The sequence below is a fragment of the Cololabis saira genome, chromosome 11 (genome assembly GCF_033807715.1).
Source record: "Cololabis saira isolate AMF1-May2022 chromosome 11, fColSai1.1, whole genome shotgun sequence".
Classification (NCBI taxonomy): Eukaryota; Metazoa; Chordata; class Actinopteri; order Beloniformes; family Belonidae; genus Cololabis; species Cololabis saira.
The window spans coordinates 20,522,215-20,545,211 of NC_084597.1; the positions used below are offsets into that span (position 1 = coordinate 20,522,215).

Genomic DNA, 22,997 nt, shown 5'->3' on the forward strand with positions numbered 1-22,997 from the left:
AGAAAGGTTAATGACCTTTTTCAGTTGGCTGTGAATGAATAAGTGCTTCTCTAAGACCATTGCTTACGTCTTTCCCTCTTGGCACGGTGTTAACAGACATCTGAATATTCCAGAGCAGCAACCTGCAAACAGAGGTCTTTTTAAAGTAAAAGTCTGCACACCTGCCGCTCATCAGGGACTGATGTTCAGCCGCACCTGCTGCAGCTAAATCCTACGGAAGCAGTGAGGGGGTACTTGGTGTTGCAAACATGGTTTAATTTTAAGCTTTATTTTGGTAATATAAAAAGTTATATGGTTTATCTGAGATCGCATTTAATAAATATCAAGATCCACTATGATAGGATGATATTTTTTAAATTATCTTCTTAAACAAAACAAAGATTTAAGGAAAGTGTAGCTACTTTAAATGTGATTGTATGTTGCACAATGGAAAAAGCTTTATAGCAGAGATTTACAAAAAAATATAAATCCCACTTATTTGCTTATACTTTTTAAATCTAAAACAAAAACAAAAAAAACATTGCTTGTTTCAAAACATTTCAAACAAGGATTTCTGTACAAAACATTTATTGAAAATGGACGTAAAAACAGCCTTGATGTATTTCCATCATACATATATGAAATCCATCACGAGCCAACAACAACTACAGGACAAACGGCTTAATGGTAAACAGGAAGTAGTTACACATGTGGAAGGAAATTAATTAAACAGCTTAGACTTGCAATGAAAAACAGACACATTAAAACAAACAGAAACGTGCACTGAAGCCCGTTTCACCGCCAGACTGACTTCAGGTCACAAAGACGTTTCAGTTGAGGCGTGGATGAGTGAGAAAATAAAAGAGGGTAGAAAAACCGATGCAGGCTGTGTTCTCATCGTGTCAATAGATGGCAGTGCCAGCACTGTAGCATCACTCCTCAACAATATATAACTCTGTCCTTTATACAAGCGAGTGCAGGAAAACGGGCAAAAGCAGTCAAGTCATTTTTCTTTTTCTTTTCTTTTTTATTTGCACCCGACTGCAATATTCATTTTATTTTCTAAATAGATGTGCATATATACACGCAGTGAGGCCTTTACGCTCTGAGAACAAGTTTGCGTGTGCATACAATATTGACATCAGGGGAAATAAATTTGAACTTTATTAAAAAAAAAACAAAAAAAAAAAACCCTAAAAAAAGACGATAAAATCCAGAAAAAGGTTTCCTTCATCCTTACTGTGCCGAAGCAAGACAAAAACATCCGTACCTGCACCCATGTCGCCGCTGACATGCGTAGAAGGACGACGTGGAGATCCGACTTCACTTCAACGCCAATTTAATAAAAATGATACATTCTGCATTCGGCATGGCAAAATAGTTGCGGACGTCCTGATTGAGGGCTAACGAGGGAAACTTGAAGAAAGACCACACAAACACCACCGGTGCAGGAACAGAGTGAAACACGACAAGTTTCTACTGCAACTTGAACTCAGTCATTTTTGTTTCTTTTTTTTTTCTGGCCCTGCAGCCAAACATCATCATAGCACAGTGTCTGTGTGTCTTCCAGGGTCGTTCGGTCGTGGCATAAATATTCAGATAATTATCATTCATTTCAATAAATATGTCAATAAATAAAATGACCTCTGAAGTTCACCAGGTTCTGAGGAAACGTTACGACTCAACTGTTAACAGTTTTCTGACAAAAAAAAAAAAGCAAACAAAAAAAACGGCTGGTGAAATTCCTTCGACGACATCGCACGATTGATAACACTGAACAGATTTAAAAAATAAAAATACAGCTGACGGACTAAAACATCAACTTCGAGGGACATTAAAGTTGGAGGAAAACATTAAATGCTAGTGAGTGTCACACAAAGGATGAGGGTGTGATTAGTAGGGGTTTGTGTTAATATTCATCAATATTTTCCGATCGTTAGTCAGAAAAAAAAGGTTCATGGACTGAAATAGAGTATAATGTGGTATGTAAGAAGTCTAAATCTACAAAAAAACATGTGCCAGAGGTCAGTGCATCACAGAGGCACGGTATTAGTGACACAGCTAATGCCACTCCTACAAACCAGTGTACGTCGTCGTCTCCCGCTGGCGTCTCCCGGAGATCCGGGTGAGCGCCGTGCCGCCGGAGACTTCTGGGCTTTCAGTGTTTGGCTGCACGCAGCTCCTCAAGCGTTTAAGACGTGCATCCTTTACTGCCACGCAGAAGCTGGCGCTTCTTTTCTTTTTGCATTCTTGTGGTTGTTTAAAGTAGTAAAGTTGCAAAACTTCTGCGTTGCTTTCATGGACAAACTTCAGCATTTGGCAAGTAGTCAACATCTTCGGACTGCCGACCGATCCAGCTCGACTTTCCCCTTTTTTGCATTTTTCTTTTCTCTTTTTTTTAATTAAAAAAAAAAAACAAAAAAAACAAAAACTACTGGCTTTTGGATGCGTGGCGGCTCGGCCACAGCGAGGTAAGCCTGTTCATGAGACATGCCGACCGCCGGCGGTGTCAGTGTGCTTTTTGTTTCTTTCGAAATTTAGCTGATCGCGTGATGAGTACTTGGTGTTCGAGTCGCTCTTGAGTCCGTGGCGCCTCAGCCTTCACAGCGCATGTTTGTAGTAGCCCTTCCTGAGTGCGGCAGTGGCGATCAACTCCGCCGAACGCCGCTGATCCAGGCCTAGCAAAGCATGCAGCAGGTCGTTGATGTCAGCTTTCAGTCCCTGCCTCTGCCTCCAGTTCTTCAGCAGCTCATAGACTTTGTCGCTGGCGGCGCCGTTCTCCGCGATCCGAATCTGGTTGTCGCTGACGCCGATCGTTCGGAAGAACTTGTTGTGGATTCGCACGTCCAAGTGCTCGTCGAACAAGTCGAAGCTCTTCCTCAAGGACTTTTCTGACCCTGGAAAGAAGGAAAAAAAACCCAGAGTCAAGGAAATATCGTGTAATTGCTGACATTATTAAATCAGGACAACTCTTTATCTTGTTGTATTCTGTGAGGGATCACTGGCACCGGTTACGGTATCACTACAACATCGCCATTGTTCCTTTACGAGCACTTCAACAATCTGCACATTGAACTTAAAACATCTAGAAGAAGATCCAACGGATCTGTGGAGCCTTGTCCTGTTAAACTCTCCATGAGAAACAAACGACAAGAGCGACGGCGCACTGCAGCACCCCCGCAGACCCCCGCAGGCTCGCATCCGGCCTGACTATCATGAGGTTAATCATCTAGGCACCGAATGCGAGATGTCCGGGAGGTTTTTTTTTTTTTGTGCCTCCCTGCGGTCTGTTTCTAAATTGTGGTGTTCTGTTTACGACTCTCTGCCTTCCAGAGGAAAAAAAAAAGAAGAAAACTCAAGTCTCTGACAAGAAGGGGAGGGGGCGGGGGGGCAGGAAACGTACCTTGTAGAGGCACCAGTCGATGTCGTAGAGGGTCGTCCTGAAACACGAGAATAACGTAAACGTGAGGTATGCAGAGAAAATGAGGATTTCACAGTAAAAATGAACTCAAGCTGATCATCTGGTCCAAGCGGACTGGAAGAAACTCATGCTTGAATCGTTTCACTTTGGACATTAACTTCAGACAGCGTTTGATCAAGAGGACAGGAATTTAACTCGCTACTGACCTGTAATAAAAAAAAACTGTTAAATTACAGGTCAACTACACTTGACCAACAACTGAAGCCTTGTGTATATAATTTTAGCTTTTCATCTTACAACACGTGAACGTTTTAATTTCAATCATTTTCCAACACTTGCATCATAAACGCAGCATCTCAAAAAGAATAGGATCCAAGGAAATAGGATTCCTCACCACGTCTGGAGTTAGTACTCTGAAGGATGTGGGGCTCTGGTGTGGGGTGTTTCCTGGGGATGTGGCCGTGGGAAGGGCTGACAGACTTGTCTGAGATGAACTGGTGGTGTTGGGCAAGCTGTCCCCGAGTCCCCGGTCGTCGTCTTCGATGGGAGAGGAGGCCTTGGTCATCCCGGGCTGGGTCTCCTGCAGCAGCGGCCGTGACTCCTGCCGATTCTCCACGCCCTCCAGACCGGCGTTTTGATTGTTCTGCCTCTCCTCGGCCGTGCTGCCGCTCTCGTCCTAGCCGAAATACAGGCGAGAAGGAAATCTGGTGACACAATTCTGGCAGATGCGATCTGGACTTACTTAATAATTGTAATTCTAACTTACGATGGGAATCTTCACGATTTCACTGGAGTCACAGTGGCTGTTTGACCCTGATGAAAGCAGGAAAACTGCATCAGGAAAACATTTAATGAGTGAAACATCCCTGCAAAACTGCAGTAAATGATGTCAACTCACATGGCATTTCACAGGAATGTGTCTTGAATCCGAACCACCACACGGCGAGCCCGATACAACAGATGATGATAATGATGACGATGACTACCGGAATGGCTGGAAGTAAAGAAACACACAGGTGAGAAACGCGCGACCAAATCCAAGCTGTGACAACTTTTAATTTCGAGCAACAGCATGCGTGAAAATTACCTATACTCGTCGGAGAAGCTGCAGTAGGCGAAGGTTGTTTCGGAGCAACTTCATCAGGAAACGGATCCCGTTTTCGGCACACAGTATTAGAAAAAGGAGTGCATTTCTTTACCTCCTCCTCACTTGGCTTACACCTGAAATTTAAGCTGTTCAGTAATCTACAGCATCAACTAGACGTGGGAAACGGAAGCTGCACCATTTAAAACCACTCACTTGGCGCAGCGTTTGCAGACTTCACAGGCCTGATCTGGAACGCAGAAGGTACCTGGTTTGCACTGGCACGTGGTGTCTGTAGTTATGGTGCAGGATGCAGTTTCAGTCTCATCTGTGGATGATTAAGAAAAAATATTAGAAAACTGAATAACAGCAGGACGGCCAATTGTAGATCTGCTGATGCAGCAATACCACTTCTGACTCTACTATGCTAATGTCCTGTAATACCACTTTTCTCCACTACAGGTGCCGCTTGTTATACACCACGATCTGACACATGACCTTTCTCGTGATACGCTGCACTCTTGTGGTCAGAAGTGGCATTGCTACATAGAGTGGCTTTAAAAGGAGAAAAAAAATTGTGATTGAGATCATTCATTTAGTCGTCTGGATTAAGTACCAAAAAAGACTACAGAAAATCAACAATTATCCAGCCTCTGCATCTTTACCTGCATCCATCATCTCGCAACTTTAAACTCATGGTGCGTTCGATGTCGCTCAGAAATGGTAAACCAGAACTCTCTTGCTCTTACTTTATAGTTTGCTAAACTCTCATTTCTTTACGATTATTAAAAAATAATCTAATAATCATTTAGCAGTACTTTTACGTTTTATATTCCAACAATGAAATCCAACTTGCTTGTCGTATTTATACATTTCATTTTTACCAGAGGAGAAACCTCCGAGTTTCCATTTGCTTCTGAATGCACCATCAGCTGAGCATCAGTGGTTTGGCCATTGCCAAAGAATAAAACTGTTATTTGGTCCATAGGATCACAACTTTTTAATGTCTAACTCTAGTAATAGAAAGGCGTAAGATTTTGCTAACCATGTCTAATTTTTTTTAGGGTTCCTCTTATGTTAGTTTATTTTAATTTTTATTTATTTATCTTATTTTGTTTTTTTAATTTATTTTTATTTTTTAATTTTTTTTGTTGCTGCTGTTTTGCGTGTCCTGTATTTTAGTTTATTACTTTATTTTTCCTATTATTATTGTCTTCAGTCAGAGTTTGATTGGTAATCGGTACTTACTTTGGGACCTGTTTATAACTACGTATTTTGAAGTGTGTGTGTTTTGGGGTGTTTGTTATGTTAAGTTTTGTGTCCTTATTTATTTTATTTTGTTTTTTTTTAATTTTATTTAGTTATTTATTTATTATTTTTTTTTTTTTAGTGTGTAGGGTAAAATATAAAACGGGGTATTCTATCGAACCCTTTAAAAGAAATGTTTATTGTGTAATATAATTTACATGGATTACCCAATAAAGAAACATGTTAAAAAAAAAAAAGAAAGGCGTAAGATGCCGGCTGCCTGTTAGTTGCTTCAGTCTTCCCATCTGTAGAAGCTGTGATGTTTTCCAAACTAACTTTTGTTATTTGTAGCTCATTGGGTCCCCCTGTAGGTTCGGAACTGAAGTAACTTTCCTCTGTTCGGCCTCTAACTTTGTCCATCTTCCGTTTTCATGTATCTCTTAAACGTCATTCAGAGTTCTCTGGAGCAACTACACATGTCGCCTACGGCCAGGACTTCCTTCACCCAGCTCGGTCATAGCAACAGAGCAAATTTATTGAGACAAGGTTATTTTTTACCTACAATGCAGCAATCTATCTTTCTTGAAAAAGAAGTAAAAGTAGCCGCAGCTACGTAGAAGGCAATATGCTGCTACCTTGTGTATAAATCGCATCAGTTACGGTCTGCATCAATGGCCCCACCATGATTATGCCTCAAGGTATCAACAACCAGGCTTGTGGTGTGCACGTATGTGGATATTGTGGCTTGGTAAGCTAGCTGCATTTCATAATTTTAAGTTTGAGATTTCTACAGATTCTAGAGACCGCCAGAGCTAAATGACACTTCCTAAAATTAATCAAATATTCCTTGAAATGAATCTCAAACTGATATTTTGAGATGAAAAACAAACAAACCATATGTTATATTGGCTCTAAGTTATGCCCCTAAAACTCTAACTGGGTGCTTTGAACAGAGACATGAAGTCATAGTCGCATGAGAGCCATCGTTCTTGATCTCTGTTGTCACCGTTTGACTCAAGCATGCCACAGACGTTCATTAAGTCCTCAGGAAACTATCGAGTTGTGAAAAAGGGAAGCGTACATCTCCTTTGTGTCGAGTTCACAGCTAAATGCATCTAATTTTGTGAGGCGTGTGACCCTGAGCGTGCATTTAATCATAGCCAACAATTTTGAGCCTTCCTGCTCAATCTGGCTCTCAGGGACATTTAAACGGGTTAATGAAGGATGGGATCGTTCATCTACTTCAGTGAAGCCTTGGAGGACAGCAGCTCTGGCCGTTAAGATCAGAATCAGAATCAGAAAAAGGTTTATTGCCAAGTTTGTTAAACCCACACAAGGAATTTGTTGTGGTGATTGGTGCAATACAATACAAGAGCAAATAAATAAGAGAGAAAAAGTACAAGCAAAAAAATGTGTGATGTGAAGATGTGGTTAAAAATTAAGAGCAACACCCATACCAGTGACAGGAAAACTGCTTTGTTTAAGTTTGTGAAACATGGACTCATTTAAACTCACTCACTAATTTTAAATCAATTTTATTTAGGACAATTAAACTCTTAATCTTTTTAAAGTCGTAAAGATATCTCTGGGAAATCCTTTTGTTGAAAGTAAAAAAAAAAAGCAAAGACAATCAGAAATTTTCACCACAACAATGGCTATACCTCTCATAATAAAATTTATTCAAAGACATGTATTGATTAACGGAACAATACTCAAACAACAGAAGAGCGGTCACGGTTTGACTTTTACCGAGCTTGTAACTATGGTTTGTGTAACCCGCGCACAACGAGGTAAACCAGAGCAGCAGTTTAACAAAGCTGAAAATCCAAAGCTGAACCAATTTGGTGCAGTTTATGACATTTGTTTGCCATGTAGTTAATGATATCAAGCTACAGCGCTAATGATGTTGTTGTTGCGTGATATTCTGCCCTTTGCATTGTCAACGGAGACCTTTTACTGCACTTTTGCACTCTTGATGACAACATGGGTATTTTCACTGTGGTTCACCACAGAGGTTGATGTCGATGTCAGGAATGAGTCGTGTAGGGTGCAGATTCAGAGTAGCGACGCAGCCGCCGAAAACAGCGGCTGAACTTTAAAGGAGATTCAGAAATTGACTGCAATTTCTTGATTATTCTATTACAGCCAAGTTTGACTCTGTGTGAGTCATGGGATCAGCTTGAAGCATCGGATCAACTTTTCTCTAAACTTTCACTCATGTTGAATTTGCCCTAAATGAATAATGTGTTCACTGTTTAAATAACAGAAAACAGAGAGGAGAGTTATTGCAGAGCAAAAACAACCCTCGCTCTACCCGTCGATGGTGAGCTGTTGTCATGGACCAAGAAGGAGGAGGTGAATCAGCGTCGGTACTTGTGCTACGTCAGACAAAATTAGGAGTTTTAGCCTCTGACAAAATATAAAATGTTTGCTGAACATCTGCACAAGAAGACGTTGCACGAATAGAGGGGAGTTCAGTTCACGGCCTCCTATTTTGTTAGAAATGCAAGTACTGATCCTCTTCCATGAGTTAAGTAATTACTTAATTAACTAATCAGAGTTAATTAATCTTCAAAATTAACTAAGAAATTAACTAAGTTGTTGAGCTGAACACAACATTAAAAAGGCCTTGGTGTTTTGTAGGAAACCCCGCGACTCTGCAGAGGATTAAGCGGGTGTAGAAGATGGATGGGGGAAACATATTCTGTTGTAACTCAAAACTGGTTTAATTCACAGATTTTGTCCAAAACAAAAGTTTACCCTTCCTGCCATCAAATAACAGATGTGGTTCAAATCTGAAACCCTTCCTCTGAGATCTGGGTTGCTTTCTGAGGCTTCATTTTTGGTTTCTTTAAAGTGCTCTTTTTAATTCTCTCGTGGTTTTAAAAGAGATACAAACCTAGGGATGATAAAACAGCTTTGTATTTAAAAAAAAAAGAAAAAAAGAGAGTACAAAACAAGTCCTATGTAACAGTAGTCTCTTTTCTGTGGCTCCTGCCTTTCATCGGACACAAAGACACCCAGTATGGGAGGACAATGACACGGCAACCACACCCAGTTCAGCCAGGTAAGACAGACACACCAGCGAGTTCTCTCGAGACGACGGACACGCTCACATTCGCTCCGTGGAACAAAAACAACAAAGACACGCCCTGCTGCTCCGTGTAACATCATAAGATCACATTTTCACGAGTGGATGTGAAAGGCGGGGGCACGCACACAAAGAGGTATTAACTTCCCAAACACAATAAATCTGTGACAGGCTCAATTTTGTCTTCGCTGTTGTCAGATTTTAAAAAAGGTAAAGCATTAAATACTTTCTTTACTTCTCTTTTCTTCTTTTCATAAAAAAATCTAAGAGAAAATGAACCAATGCCATATGAGAAAATAAAACTTTGGAACTCTTATAATAAAATCTGAAAAACTAATGGACGAAGAAAACAAGCAGTTACAATGGCGTTAATACGGATATAAGCGTTGACTGTGCAAGAAGAACTGGACAAATCCTTCTCCTACACCCACACAGCAACAAAGATGCTGACTCCGCCCAACCCCATTTAATGACAAAAATGGGCAAATGGGTGGTACCAAGAAGCCTAGCTGTTAGTTGGAACATGCACACGTTAGCTTAGCTATCTTAGCTTCGCCTGAGTCATGCTAACCTATGATGCTAACTGACGTTATCTTATGTTTACGCTCTTAAGTCAGTGTCAGATCTGTACATTAACTACCAAATTGTATCTGTAGCGTGAACTGCTGGATCTCCAGCTGAGCTCCACTGGACTGGACTGGAAGGGTCTGGAAGCAAAGGTGGCCTGCAGACGGGAGCGAAAGTGCATGGTGCTCCAGCCGAGCTTGTGGCTTGTGAACGGAAGCTCGTGCTAGCCTTCAGGTGGCTCAGGCAGAGCAGCTAGCTGCAGCTAGTAGCCCCAAGCAGGTCCTAGCCTTCAGCTCTGACTGACTCAGCTTCACCCTTGAACCCTTCCAGGCCCATCCAGAGTAGGGATGTTAACAATTACTCGATTTTCGATTAATTGCCGTTATGAAATTACCCGATTAAAATTAACGATTACAATTAATCTATTTATTTATTTATTTTTTTCGTTTAATTTCACCAGCTGGTATTACGCCCGGACCACATTTAATGCGACACAACTCACTGCGCCGCGCACATAAAGTTAGAAGAAAGACGGCGGATATGTTTGGTTTTAGTAACATCATGCTCAGGCAATGAGTCTGCAATGGCCCAGACGGGAGACACATGTAGCTCAGTGCTTAACTTTTATTTTTAATCCACTCTATATTCTTCTGGTTGTTCTCCGATATGTTCCCATAAAGCCTGATGGTTCCGCCTTAAATCGACACAGAGCCGCCGCCGTAGCCTACGGCGTAGGCTCTGCGTCGTTGTAACGCGGAACCATAAATCAGCCTTCACCCGGTACATACATAGGTTTCTCTAAACATCTGTCCCCGCTACAGTTTTAACTAAAAGAAAATGTGCTCCAATACAGCAGGTCTCATAATTTTATTTTGAACACTGCCAAAAATCGAACTTAAAACGTAACTAGAACTTAAAATTTGCTTGACACAAATGACACTATTATGGCTGCTGCTACTACTAATAGCCTTGAAGTGCACTTTATATTATATTCCTTGTGGTACAAAAATGTCTTTTTGTTACTTTTGTATCAAATAAATATTTGATTAAGGAATACATTAAAATGTCCTTTGTATTTTATATAAGCAAAAAAAATTATGTTTGTATCTCAGATGGGGGAAAAACGCCGCTTATCAACTAATCGATGATCGATCGATAAGGTTATCAACTGTCAATTAATGAAATAATCGATAATTTGCATCCCTAATCCAGAGCCGATTAAAGGCAGTCTGTCGGCACAGTAAAACTGGACAGTTTAACCACAGTATTAATGAGATCAATTTGCCTTCGAAGACGGACCCTAGTCATTTGATAATCTGCAACTTTTCCAACTTCCACAATGGCTTCATCCTCGCAGAGCCAAATGTTACCCTCTTGGTTATAATGTCTGAAGTAAATCCTGTTAACCACTTTGAATGATAAAAGGAATATTAACATTCTTTCCACCGCTTGACATGATCTAATGATGCGCTGGTAAATCTCGTTACCTGGGCGACAGTGGGTGCAGGGCAAACAGCGGTACATCCCGTTGGAGTGCTCTGTGTAGGTCTGTCCATGCTCGCAGGTCTGACATGTCCCTTGTTCTTGGTCTTTTTCACAGGGTTTCTGCACGAAAGTTCCTGCAAATTAAAGATGACAATAATCAAACAACTCAAATGAGAAACACACAGTCAACTAATCCAGCTCTCTCTCGTCACTTCCTGCTGAAGCAGGACCCCAGCGTGGAGGCGTTGCCCCGTGTTTACAGCCGATGAGAATCTTTTCATGCTCAGTTTACTGTACACATTTTTCCCAGAAAGCCACATTTCTGAAGGACCAGAAGGAGGACAGATTCTCTGAAGAACACAGTGTTTTGGCCTTGTTGGCCGCTCTACTGTCACGCTTATCTCTGCGATCAGTTCACGCATGCCACAAATAAAACCACTTGATTCTCATGTGTTTTCGGGGTTTATGGGAATTGCAGCACAGGGCAAGACATCTCCGTCTGCAGTCGGTAAACAAAGCGCTGCTTCTGTGGTTGATTCAGAGGACAAGTAACACCGGCTTTTTCACAGGTCATTGCTACTGGGTAAAAGCTCACACTGACAAGAAGATTAAACGGTGGATTTTAAATATTGGTAACAACTGGAAAAACTGAAGCTCAGAAGCAGGATTTTATCAGTTAATGTCACTTAATCAAGAACTCGTAAAACGGTCGTAAATAGTGCACATTTTTGATAAACCGAACATTGGTTGATTAAGTATACCATACAATGTGTAACCAAAGAGTCTATCATGCATAAAATTTTTTAAAAAAAAGTAGACTTGATGAAATATAAAAAGGAATTTCTAAGAATTCAAATGCCAAATGAAATAACTCAATAATCCATCACCAGAATGCAGTAATTGCATCTCAGCTAAATATATCCCGGGCTTCAAATAAAGTTTACAGCCTTTTCACATTCTGTACATAATGAATTAAAGTGTTTGGTGCTTTTGATGACTTTGGTACTAAAAATAACCTCAGTGTCATTTGATTTTTTTTTTCTTCTTTTTTTCCTGCGTGCCACTGTTGAGACGGCGCCACTTGTTTTCTGCCCCTGAGCATCACGTATGCTTTCTAATTTGGGCAGGGAAAACATGTAGAATGTGTGCGATGCAGGTCATGTAATTACTATTTTTAGATTTTATTTATCAGTTTACAGACAAATTTGCAGCCTTTAAAGCTCCAAATTTCGACATTATTGGACTTCATCCGGCAGAAAACTGATGATTGATGCGTGACGACGCAACAAAGTTGTGTGTCGCCTCTCTCTTTCTGACTCGTTTTTCCTGCTTAATTTGCCCTCATCCGCTCAACAGCGCACACACACAAATGTATATAAAAAGGGGCAAAAGCAGCTTCTTTTATTATGAAGACTGTCACAAAGAAGAGGATACAATTGGAACTTGCGACTATTGCAACAGAAATCGATGAATCATCTGAACAGCTTCACAATCGGAGGTTGTTTTGGCACGACCAGCTTCTGCTCGCTGTAGTTAGTGTGAGTGTGTGCGTGCGTTGCCGAGCGACTATTGTGTTGTCACGCCACCGATCTTTCTCAGTATTTATGTAATTCAGAATTAGTGTGATTTGATGAGTGAAAACTGGAGAGGTGACGGACTGTAACTTGAGACCAGTCACATGCAAATGACAAATTTATGCAGGAAAACCAACATAAGTAGGCTATGGTATCACTTTAACATCTTTGACATTACAAACTCAAATTACACTGAATGGTTTTCAGTTGTTCATACAAGGTCCACATAAAGACCAACGAATGTTATTCTTTTACTATCCATGAAGTAATTTACTCTGATGTGGTCGCTGGATCGATTCCCAGTCACGTCACGTGCCCAAGTGTCCCCGGGCAAGCCCTTGAACCCCAGATTGCCCACATTGATCCAATGGTGGTACCAAGCCTGGATAAATAGTAAGGATTGTGTCACACGTTCGTTTTGCAGTTTCTGCAGATAGTTGGGCGTGCAACAACCCCGAGAAGCAGACAATGCTTCCTGAACCTAATCAAATATTCCTTTTAATGAATTTAAACTGGCATTTAAAGATATAAACAACTACTTTCCCTATTTCAAATGTGCCTTCATGTCAAAAATAGGCACCACCCTGAAACTGTAGCTGGCCTCAACTGCAGCAGCTGGTGCGGACGCTCTTATCTATTATATTAAGAACCCAAATGTGTGGACCGGGCACAGTCGTATATTACCTCTCTTCAAGCACATAAACAGTGAAAAACTAGTTTGCTGCTATTAAAAACAATAGATGCACACTTGGGATAAATCTGAAGCATCAAACAGAAGTGAGCTGATTTGTTAAGTCCCACATTAAACTGCAGAGGCTTTCCTGCATGTTTCACTGCTTCGGTGTATCCCACTTATTTACTCTACTAGCACAGCTTTCTTTAGTCATCATGAACCGGAAGGCACAAAAAGGTGCTTTGTACATAGACAAGGCATGCAAAAATTTACTAAATTGCCCTGCTAAGATATTGCAGTCATGCCTCTCACATGAAGGCCATCAACAAATAAAGCACAGCGATGTTATGTTCAAGAACACTCCTCGAATTAAACCGTAATTGGTTTCAAGAGTCACCAGGTGTGTATTTATTTATGCTTAATTTCAAAACTTTACCACTAAAAAAAAAAGCTGGAGCAAAAAAACCAAACTCTGCTGTGTCAGACTTAGAAGTTTAGCAAATGATAAAAACATCATGCAAGGGACTGTTTATGCAAAATCCCTGGAGGTGAAACCATGCAAATCTTTAGCATGTTCAGATCATGTCTACATAGATTTTTTACAGCGTGAACAATCAAAAAGAAAATAAACAAACGTAAAAGAAAGTCCGTATGAGGTTTTAATCCAAAGCTCACACATAGGTGGTATCAAATATGTGCCAAATCTGAATTCTCTGGAAGCTTAAACAGAGTTTTCAGGTAGTGTTATGCGTCATTCGCAATACAAATACGCTAGCCAGCCTCTGTTGGTTACCTGTTCAGGCTAGCGTGCCTGGACCGGGGCCCCCATCACACCGGAGGAGACAACCGTTATGAATAAAATGGCACTCAGAAGCGCCCTCCTCCTCCGGTGTAACTTTCTTGCGACTTGTAGAAAATTTGCACCATGCCTTCATACAACCATTTGTGACAACAGCAAAGCCAGTTCTCAAACCTCTACTTTGGTTTGTTGACGTCTGCTCATTGATGGTGTACGTCAGTGGTCCCCGACCTTTTCTGAACCGCGGACTGGTTTAATGTCTGACAATAGTTTCACAATCTAAAGGTGTAGCTGATAAAAACGAAATAAAATGACAAGATCGGCATTAAAAACTGTGGTATTTTCTCTATAGTCGTAGTAGTAATAATAATAATAATAATAATAATAATAATAATAATAATAATAATAAAACATCATTTTTGAAAAAATAAAATAAAATAATGGAAATTGTAAATTACCTTAAATATGAGTATTTCTATAAATGTGTTTTTATGTTTGTTTTCTCATTAACGTTATTTTAGGGCCAGGCTTTTATTTTATTTGTTATATATTAAGGAGACCGATATTTAGTGCTTTTATTTTGAAAGCGTCTCGCCGAGACCTCGTAAACATCCGGCGCTTCGGACTTTAACGGTAAAAGTTTAACGGCAGTAGAAAGTGTGTCTGAAAGACTAAAGTAGTGTCTTGAATGCTAAAGTGGTGCCTAACTGAAACAAAAAGCACCTGCTGATAAGAATTTGTTTTCTTTGCAAATTTTATGCCGCATTTATGTCCAGCTTGAGTTTGGTTGCCATGGTTACTCGTGTATTGCGGTGAACGATAGCTGTTAATACCGAGCGAGCAGCTGCGTTGGTCTGTATTTAAGTTAAATGAAACTTATATGAATGTAGAAAGACTAACTCTATTTTATTTTATTTTATTCCTTTATAGCTCTTACGGTGTGTTTGCAGTGTATTTACATCCAAGGAATAAAAACCTTGTGAACCATCAGTTTGAGAGTCAACCATCATCAGTCAGGGATTCTACAGACATTTTTTCTTCTTTCTGTGCGGCCCGGTACTGAATGACCCACGGCCCGGTACCGGTACACTGGTGTACGTCACCTTAGCAACCACGTGGCTGAGGGTTAGGCCAGCAAGGACGTACAAACTGGATTCAAAGCGGGAGGAAACAATGCCATTGTTCACTTGGTCAATATCTTTATTGGTGCTTTATACATTATTGTTACAACTGTAGTAGTCCCCCATTCCATCACGGGACACAGTATGTGAGGTAGTCCAGTCACCTGGATACTGAAGATTTTTCTTTTTTCTTAACTCTTTACCTACCAGCCTGTTCTCAGGCCCTGTACAGGGCGCTCCAGTAATCGACAGGTTGAGCTTCACCGTCTTTGTAACTTTAGCATACTGCAAACTGTGCAGATGTTTTACATTGTAGCAAAGTTAGCATGTACTAGCACTAGTGTACATTAGTTATTTCTCTCACCTGCGTGGCAGTTGAGGCAGCAAAGCCCCTGGTGAAGGTACTGCTTGTTTTCCACGCAGCTCCTGGCCCGTCCAACGCTGACGTTTCTGTACTCGTCACTGGACCACTGCGCTGCCGGGGGTTCTGCTGCGTGACAACCGAGCCCAATGAATAGCACCGCCACCGACACCTGCGTCCAAAAAGATCAGGGATTCAACAAAGGAGAAAACGAATGGTAGGAGATGGAAGACAACAAAAAAGAAAGAGACATGAACTTTGCTTCATTTCAGTGTACCCACGTTATACCCTCATTCGCTCAAGCTCAGTAGATGAAAGACTGTAAGCAGGAGAGCATTTTCTTCATAGGAAACCTTGTGTGAGGAATCAATGCCTTAATTTGAACCATCTGATCTAAACATCTGCTGTGAGAAAGCAATTAAGGAAGCAGATGGCTACAACTAGAGGCAACGCAATCTTACGCGTACAACCATGCAACCAAACTTGATTACCACTTGATCTGGTTATCTTCCTGTGAGAGGCACCAAAAAAATAAATAAAATAAAATAAAATAAAATAAAGAGAGCCTCCTCCATCTATTGCAGGTGGAACACATTGATAAGGTATCTGGTCCAGCAGTGGTTGGTGGCGTATCACCTGACTCCAGGGGTCCATTCATGTGTTAGATAATAACAGACCTGTATAGGTGGGGTACAGAGAAGAATACAACTGAACACTTTAGCGTGGCCCCCAGGCGCTGGTGTTTATTCACACGCTTTTCACCACGTCAATGTGAGACGGCTCCATTCACTGGCAAACAACGCGCTTTAGTGCCTCTACTTCAAATGACCCACATTCTTAAACCCGGGCTCTTTGAATGCCCTGACATGAGACACCTCGGCGAGGCACCTAAAACGAAACGCGACACCTCCCCGGGTAAATGAGAGCCCTAGATTTTGGAGGTTTTGTCTCCTCTTTGCAACCACCGACGACCTCCACAAGGCCAGGAAAGAAAGGGGGGCCAGGGTGCGAGAAATTGTAGGAGCTGAAGATGGGATGTTCAAAAGCGATGTGGCTAATGGAGGGACAGATTGGTAGATTGGAGATTCCTGCCGCTAGACTTGGACTCTTCTGGAGGGCTGCCATGCCTTGTTGTTGAAGAGAACATTCCCTCTTTTCTTTCCCTCTCTCGTTCACTGCCTTTTCCCTTCTTCCTCTCCCTCTGCTCACGTCAGACTTTCCAAAGGCGCTGAGAGGCAGAAGCGGAGAGGCAGACGACCGGCAGAGCAGTCACAATCACACCATTTAGATCTATCCAAACAACCCGGCAAGAGAGGTGGGGGAGGCAGAAGAGAAAAATGAAAAGGGAGGTGGGGGTTTTGCACCAAACAGGGTGAGTCTTTAGGCCTGGATATATACAACCATAAACCCACCAAGTCTGCAGTGTAATGGATTTAGAGAGCTGTGGAAATAAGGGAAAGTAAAAGGCCACATGAAAACTTTGTGTCTAAGCACATGTGCACGGCAAAGCAGTGGAAAAAAAAAAAGAAAAGATGCCTGGGAAAGAGTGAGCTGCACTACAGTTTATCTTCTTCCGCATGCGCAGATGCAGAAGGTGAAATGGGAGTGAAAATCCAGAAATAAGAGAATCCACAAAGGTAAAACTGCAGCGTCTGTGACAGTGAAGATTCCCAGACGTTTGTGAGATTACATAATCTCAGAGTTTGGCTCCCTTCAAGGTCTGCGAACGCTCCCACGAGCTGTCACCTTCGGCAGCAAACCTGTTAGCTCAGTTAACCCATTACAACCTTAAACCCCTCTGAAAACCTAGAGGGGTTTTCTGGAAAACCTAAACTAAAACCTTTCACTGCCCAGCCTTTGAAGTGGCCAGAAACATCAAATGAAAGTCATGAGCGGTGCGGAGCTTTCAATGGAAACGACCTGGCAAATATGCAAATATCGATGCAACGTGTGCGTGGAAGCGGGACTCTCAGTTAAAGCTGCATCGGGTCATAAAGGTTTAAAGATTGCAGCAAACAACATTCATAGTTTTATGAAGAGATATATGGGAGCTGCTGTCTTTTTATTTTTCTACAATTGATCATATAAAAAAAACAACAGGATTACATCTTCATGTGTCTTGTTCTATATTTTCCAAGCATTATTTCATACCTATGATTTTCCAAAGGAAAAAGAATAGGTCTTTACAACATCTCTGCAGCATTCGCTGAAAATCCAAACTTCTGAATAATTAGTTCTTATTTCAGATAATTGGTTGAAATTTGCAGCAAAAACCCAGAGCGTCCTTCAGCATGACAATATATGAAAAGACGGCAAATCTGCAAACAGTTCTTCTTAACCTTGTTACAGGTCGGTCAACATATCAAAAATGTACCAATATGTGGAATATCAGTATCGTAAAAACACCTGTTGATTTTTTTTTGTGTACACATAGAGACCAAATGTCCTCCACATAGGACATGCTGCAGCTGTGGATGGTTTAAGGACGTCACCAAGTGCCAAACAAAACTAAAAAGCTCTAAAAATAAAGACGCCATCCTTCAAGGTTTTGCAAAAATCAGGAACAAGACACTCCCAGTGGTATTTGATATCACAACTCAGACAAACTCGTGCTTAATGTTGTTGCAATAAATCCCAAAGGGAAAGCCGGAACAGGTGCCGTGACAAGCTCTGCGTGCCTGCCCGGAAATGTACCCCACATTTGTGGGAAATGCGCGCGGCTAATGGGACGCCATTATACTAGATGACTTTAAAAAAAACTTTAGACAGCATTTTAGGACTAACATACAACACCCTCACATCTAAAGACCATAAAGACTGAGTTTGAAGTCGCAGACTAAAGATCAGCGATCTTCACGATTTACACTTCTCCAAACCAGATTCCTTTATGAATGAAAGGACGACGATGCTCCCAATTTATTGCTGGCTCAAACTGGGAAAGAATAGTGGGTTTCCTCCCGCCCTCTTCTCGCTCACACACACACACACACACACACACCCCACACACACCCCACACACACCACACATATGTATGTGTATATATATATATATATATGTATGTGTATGCGTATGTATATTTCTATATATATTAAATAGAGTAACAATGCACATATATATGCCTTAGGTTTTTACCAGCATGGTATTAACCATTAATATGTGTGCAGACAAGGTAAAAAAAAAATAAAGTTGAAAAATCTCAACCTTATGCAAATGAGCAGCGGTGACGCACAGGCAGCGTCCAATCACAGACCGGGATTCCCAAAGCAAGAAGCCTCAATGCAGATTGTACTTTCGTGTACACACAAACGTACACTCATTCACATGCACACATGAGCAGAGCTGTGCACTAACAAACTTCTTTTATCAGAAATTAATATATTTCATCCAGCAAACTGACATTTTTGCTGATTTGACTGACGTTTTTACCTGAACTGATCACGTGAAACACGCAACTGATGGTTGAGGGGCTGTATGGTCCGAACGATTTTATTTGCTAAATCAAACCAACGCAAAATAATTAAAAACCGTGCTCATTAATCACAAAACACAGTTTAAACATTATGACCAAATCCGCTCCGACCCGGTGTGTCAGTGTTCACCGCAGACAGACTGCAGATTCACCGGGACCAACGACTCTGATGGTTGCTGTTGATCCGCGGACCAAACTTGTTAAGGAGCATCAAACTCACTCTTATTTATGTGGAAATAATGCTAAAATATAAAGAAAGCTTCACAAAGTGTGATCCATGGTGAAATAGGAAACTGAAGATGTGCACGCTACATAGAGATATGAGTAGGCTATTTACACTTTGTTCCCTCCAGTTCTGCAGCGCAGCTTGAAAGCCCCGCCCACTGCAGGCGTCGACGTCTGCAGAGTGAATCTACCAAGCAGCGCGATGCAGGAGTCAGGCGATTTTTGACGCTTTCAGTGTGAATCCAGCATTACACCTTACACCCAACGACTGAGAACTGAACCGTAGACTGTATGAAAGCGAGACACGAGTCACTCATAAGTTTGGTTATCCCAAAAGAAGAGCTAATGAGAGGAAAGGATATAAACGATAACTGGTTGGGAAATGCCCACCGAAACTCAGTCGCTGCAGACTCATGCAAGCCAATGATGACAATTAACATTACATTTCTGCATCTATCCTCACTTCTGATGTCACTACAGAAACATTTTACATAAGTACCGAGCTCCATCGGGACCTTCAACTACCTACCACTCATCTAACTGGGGTTCTCCCTTTGCCCAGACATCCATCAGGACTGTAGTCTAGAAATCTAGATGAACCACTAGAAAATTTGAATCCCTTTACAGGTATGTCTCACTACCATCCGTTGGAGCATTAAGTACACCCAAAAGTCTCGTAAAGCCAGCCAAGTCAGTCTATCCATGCAGAAAGGGGGGTTAACGTGATGACGACAAAGTGGTGACGTTGGGATCTGGATGTTAACAGTGTGGATGGCTGCAGTTAAGAATTCATTTTCGTTTGAGTCAGCTTTGGCACCGAGAGTGAAAGTTTCTGACACTTTCATTTATAATTGAACAAAAGACGGTACTCAAATCATTTGTTTGCAGAGTAGATGTATTTGCTCACAGGCTGCGGCAAAAAAAATCTTTCTTTATTCTTCTATACAACCCACTCTCTCGTTAACTCGCTTCCGTCGTCCTGAATATGTCACCCTGTTCATTGCTCTGAGTGGTTGCAGCACTGACCAACTTCAGGAACAGCTTGATGAGCAACTGTTGGTGCCGCCCTTTGGATGCGGAGGCCCTATGGGTCATTTTCAGAGCCGAAATCTTTTCATCAGGCTTTCATCAGAGTTCTGACAGAGCTCCCTGCAAAGATAGCCAGGGGACCAGTGGCCAGTATTCCCGCTACTCGATCTGGATGGTGACTGTACTGAAGGAGCTGGATATTTGGGCTGATCTTGAGGCCATCCTCTCGGCTGGCCTAGCCGCAGACGTCGGCCGTGGCGGATGGCTGCTGCAAGGCTTTGTTCTTGGTCTCTTTCAGGCCAGTCCAAAGCTGTTTTGCAGCCGTCCATTTATATTATTAAACAGCACAATAAGAAATAAAATGATTGGGTCTTTATTCACAGCTCAGATGTCTAATTCACTGAAAATGATGACAACTTGCCATAAACACCAACTTGAGATGTGAGGGACATGTTAGTTACCGTCCAACTCTTAATCTGAACTAGGGATGTTAACAATTGATCGATTTTCGATTAATTGCCGTTATAAAATTACCCGATTAAAATTAACGATTACAATTAATCTATTTAGTTATTTATTTTTTTCGTTTAATTTCACCAGCTGGTATTACGCCCGGACCACATTTAATGCGACACAACGCGCCGCGGCGCGCACATGAAGAAAGAGACGGCGGATATGTTTGGTTTTAGTAACATCATGCTCAGGCAATGAGTCTGCAATGGCCCAGACGGGAAACACATGTAGCTCAGTGCTTAACTTTTATTTTTAATCCACTCTATATTCTTCTGGTTGTTCTCCGATATGCTCCCCTAAAGCCTGAATTATGGTTCCGCTTTAAATCGACGCAGAGCCGCCGCCGTAGCCTACGGCGTAGGCTCTGCGTTGGTGTAACGCGCCGCTTATCAACTAATCGATGATCGATCGATAAGGTTATCAACTGTCAATTAATGAAATAATCGATAATTTGCATCCCTAATCTGAACATTGTCTTGTTTAGAGTAAAGTCCATTATTAGATTATGGTTCTCCTTGTTAACGTAGGCAGTGAGGAAGCGGCAACTAATCATCTAATCTCGTAATTATTTCAACTCGAAGGAGAAGAAAAGCAAACAGATTTTGGCTCAAAGGTGGATTGTTTTTGGAGGCTGGCAGAGTCACAAGTCCACAATAACTTTTACATGCACTAATGAAATCAATTAAGGGGGGGGGGGAGGAAAATTTAAGATTCTCCTTGTGTGCAGTTTTAAGTTTGAATCAGAGTGTACGCTGTGCTTTAACCACGTGTCCACAATAATATCCTAAAGCTAGTGAACACCATCAAATGTGAAATGGCACAAATGCGCTGTGTACATAAACATTATGGTCTGCCACAATGTGGCTTAGTTTTACCTCTTTAGCGGAGTGAGGAGGAAGACCAGCGTGACCATAACCTCAGAGCAGAAACCTCTCCAAACCCACAACTCCCTGGAACCGCTCCAACATGGGCTGGAGTGGCTCCGTCCACTTCATAGCCTCCTCTATCCTCTCTACAATGACTGAGCTCGAGTGGGAGATTATTCATCGCAACAGTGTCCCATTGTCATGCGGGCCGTCTCTGCGATGAGTTGGTACTGTGCTTTTGTGGATGCAAGTTAAACTAATAAAAGTCACAATAAAATAACGAGGGACTTTCTGAGCATCTGACAACAGCGGCACTCGTCCGCTTCCTCTAAAAACACCCTGGGTGCTTCCGAATAGTCTTGGCACAATCTTAACGCATGCCATGTACACTGAGGACGTATTTGTGACCAAATGACAGGACCTCCTTTCAGTTGACCCAGGTTATCAATGGGCCATTTACAGAGCCGTGATCGTTCCACGTCCAGAAATTACAGTGGAGGAAAAAGAAAAAGCAGCAGGGAAACTAAAGACAATGCACACAAAACAACGACGGGAGATTCTTCGTTTCATATCGGACAGATGATTTCAATCATCGTCCCCCGATAAACAGTGACATGATGCACCTCATTACGCTTCTGTTATGGAGGAGGACCTGACTCTCCCTAATCATGCTGTTGCTATTAGCAAATATGTTTCATACAAACTTCGAGGACCTTCCTCAACTTGGTGAGGAAAGCAGGATTAAAATGCCACTGTTGTCACTCTTTATTTTATGCAAATCAAGCTGGAGCCGGTTCGTACAGCAATTACCCGATCAAACAGCGGCGTAATCAGTTTATCAGACTGCAAAAGCCGGTGGAAGGTCTGAGTAAACAACTGAACCAAGTGATCATCAAACATTCCTCCTGTATTTCACATGTTGCGTTGAGGAATTCAGCTTTTCTTTTCCCTTTTAGCTGGGAGGCAATAAAGCGCTCCGGCACATGATAGAGGGGAGGGAGGGCAGAAAAACTCATTCTGCTGCAACTGCTGATTTATAAAACTTCAGAAATGACTTGAATATGTAAGGTTTATCTGAGGTCAGAAACGTACGCCTCAACTTGACCTTACTGGAGCTCAGTATTTATCACAGCTTCCTCCGACAACCACAGGAAAGAGCGTGTAGATAACAGCTGCTGTTACCTACAGGCCGACTCTTCCTGTCATGTACGAAACAAATCTCCTACCATCACCCAAGCTTGTCTGTTGCATTCAGTTCCCCTCATACAAATCCCTAAACTGTCCAGGCAAACTCTGTGTTTGTCATCCTCCACAGGGGTCAGGTGATGCAGCGTAACATCTAATTAATCATCTGCCGCCTGATGATGCTTTCAAACACAAAACCTGCTTATTGAGCAGTTTCCAACATGGTGGGAAAGGAAATGTGGCCATTCAGACAATTAGTTAGAAATAATATAAAAATTCACACATTTTGGAAGGAAATTGATTAATT

At 41.7% G+C, this 22,997-nt stretch overlaps 1 protein-coding gene across 1 annotated transcript in view; it reads right to left on the reverse strand.

Annotated features, from left to right (window-relative positions):
- Positions 1 to 1,149: 1,149 nt before the first annotated feature.
- Positions 1,150 to 22,997, reverse strand: part of tnfrsfa (tumor necrosis factor receptor superfamily, member a) — a 30,602-nt gene continuing 8,754 nt past the window's right edge. The window contains exons 2-10 of the mRNA XM_061733965.1: positions 15,407 to 15,575; positions 10,878 to 11,009; positions 4,701 to 4,812; positions 4,488 to 4,621; positions 4,299 to 4,394; positions 4,167 to 4,213; positions 3,795 to 4,076; positions 3,383 to 3,419; positions 1,150 to 2,876 (exon numbers count right to left, since the gene is read on the reverse strand). Coding sequence (XP_061589949.1) covers positions 2,581 to 2,876; positions 3,383 to 3,419; positions 3,795 to 4,076; positions 4,167 to 4,213; positions 4,299 to 4,394; positions 4,488 to 4,621; positions 4,701 to 4,812; positions 10,878 to 11,009; positions 15,407 to 15,575 — 1,305 coding nt within the window. The 3' untranslated portion in view covers positions 1,150 to 2,580. The remainder of the gene's footprint in view (positions 2,877 to 3,382; positions 3,420 to 3,794; positions 4,077 to 4,166; positions 4,214 to 4,298; positions 4,395 to 4,487; positions 4,622 to 4,700; positions 4,813 to 10,877; positions 11,010 to 15,406; positions 15,576 to 22,997) is intronic.